This window comes from Pinus tabuliformis, chromosome 6 (assembly GCF_031772625.1).
Source record: "Pinus tabuliformis cultivar Carrire ecotype Pingquan chromosome 6, CPIR1, whole genome shotgun sequence".
Classification (NCBI taxonomy): domain Eukaryota; kingdom Viridiplantae; phylum Streptophyta; class Pinopsida; order Pinales; family Pinaceae; genus Pinus; species Pinus tabuliformis.
The window spans coordinates 949884837-949887150 of NC_142292.1; the positions used below are offsets into that span (position 1 = coordinate 949884837).

The 2314-nt window shown below is 30.7% G+C and overlaps 1 protein-coding gene across 1 annotated transcript; it reads left to right on the top strand.

Moving 5' to 3' along the window:
• The first annotated feature begins 491 nt into the window (after positions 1–491).
• LOC149262098 (uncharacterized) lies at positions 492–1272 on the top strand. Its single transcript, XM_089374536.1, has 2 exons — positions 492–1041; positions 1128–1272. The coding sequence occupies exons 1-2, from the start codon at positions 611–613 to the stop codon at positions 1270–1272; spliced, it is 576 nt and encodes a 191-aa protein (XP_089230662.1). The 5' UTR covers positions 492–610.
• Positions 1273–2314: the final 1042 nt, after the last annotated feature.

The following is a 2314-nucleotide window of genomic DNA, read 5'->3' on the forward strand; positions in this document are numbered from 1 at the left end:
TTGGAATTTGATTGATGACATTTTTAGCATGTGGGAAGACATTGGCATTAAAAACCAGAAGGTCAGAAAGTCTAAGCCATTGATATGTAGCAACAATAAATCAGCGCCTGAACTGAAGCAACTTCCAGACGATATGACTATCACGCCTTGGAGGGCGATGCAAGGAGTGAAAGATGAAAAAATTGTCAAAACAATATTATCTCGTGTGAAGTCGGGGGAATTATCATTGGAAGAAATGTCTGAAGAATTTCAAAAGTAAGTTTGCTGAATTATTTTTACTTATTTCCAGGATTATAGTTATCTTTTAACTAAAACATGTTGTTATTGGTAGTATTTGTTATACATATCAGTATATTAACTTTTTCTTACTTTATCTATGCAGTCACAAAGTTTACATGAAAATTCAGGAACAAATGGTTAAATTGTTGAATGAAGATAGTTGGGATGATGTTGTACGCAACTATCCAGATTCAAGTTCTACATCAACATTGAAAGCTTTTTATCTTGCATTTAAAAAGGTAACTTGATTTATACATTCAGTTTTAATCATCTGTGTACTATTTTTAATTTAAATTAAAACTTACACATACATTTGTTTGTTTGGTAAAAGATGAAGAAAGAAGATAATGGAGCACCAGACAGTTTCAAGACTTTTATTGAAAAAATAAAGATTGAAAGACTGAGAAAGCAACGTATTAAGAATGTTGAACTTGATCCAACTCTTAATCATTTCATTTGGAATGGGCTAGACACTATTCAATATCAAGTAATACAAGGCGACTGTGAAGACATTGCGAAACTCATACCAAAAAGGGATTATGCCCTCGTTATTGCAGATATTCCCCATGGTTTCAATATTCCAAACATTTGCTATGATAATGACCCTTATACTTATCAAGCTTTTAATAAAGTGGTGGCGGGATTTAAGGAAGTGACGTCATCACCATTATGGAGATTTGTGACATTTCATTCAGACACACAGTTGGCAATGTTATTGTCAAGCTTCAAGGGGAAAACAAATTCAAGGATGCAGCTTACATGGTAAGATGTTTAAAGGTATATTTGATTAATGTTGAAAAATTAATTTATGTACAAGTTAATTGAACTTTTACTATTTTATGTTACAGGCAAAAGTCAAATCTTCTTGACAATGAAGATCAACAATTTATAAATGACTGTGAGTTCATTCATATTGATAGTTGGGCAAAAGATGATAGCCATATGTCTATGATTTTTAATCGGGTGGACAAAAGAGTCATAGCCAAATACTGACTTATGATGCTGTTGTGAGAAAACTAACATATGAAGACAAAGAAATGAAAGGAGAGATAGTTAACATTTATCAGAAACCACAATTATTGATTAACTATCTTATAGACATATGTTCAAATGAAGGAGATTGGGTTCTGGATTTATTTTCTGGCTCAGGTACGTTTTGCCACATGGAATTGAATTTCAATATGTTCTTTTTTTTAATTAATATGTCATTGTACTAATTTACTTCATTATTTTTTTGTGCTTGATAATTAGGTACAACACTAGCATGCTGCCTTCAAAAAGGAAGAAATTGCATTGCAATTGAGAAAGATCCATTACAATGCAATTTCATTCAGCAAAGAATTAATGCTCTTCAATTTCTTCCAGATGCAATGCAAGAAATTGGGTTGAAGAAAGGGGACTTTAGTGAATCACGTGTGGCAAAAAAGGCAAAGGAACCCCAACCACCATTACATGGAATGTATGGAAAGACACATATTGGGGGATTTGCAGACATGAAAGACCCATTAGAAGAGGAAAATGAGCAAAATGAGCAAAATGAAACAGAAAATATTGTGGAAGAGGACAATGAAACTCTAGAGGACGAAGAGTTTGGATTACGTGACATTCTTGATTAAATTTAAGTTATGCTTGTAACTCAAGCTTTGCAATGTTTTGACTTTGACATTTTATGAGAAGAATAAACACTCAATTAGGGTTGTTATACGTTCAATATTGGTAATATGTGATTTTTGCATTGATTTTTAAGTTAATCATTTTTTTTTGAAAAAAAAGTAGTTATTATTATCTTTTTGACATGAAATTCATAAAAAAAACTATTATTTGACCATTTTTAGTTAATATTTTTGTATAAAAATTGTGATTTTGACATGTTAATTCTAGCAAAAAATTATCAAAACGTTTAGTTTTTTTGTTATATTTATGTTAAAAATGGTTATTTTTTATGTCCATTGTTAAAAAATGTTGTTTTTTAGAAACAATTATTTCATGTGGATTGAAAAATTAATTAAGGGGGTTGAAAAGATGTCTAAATATG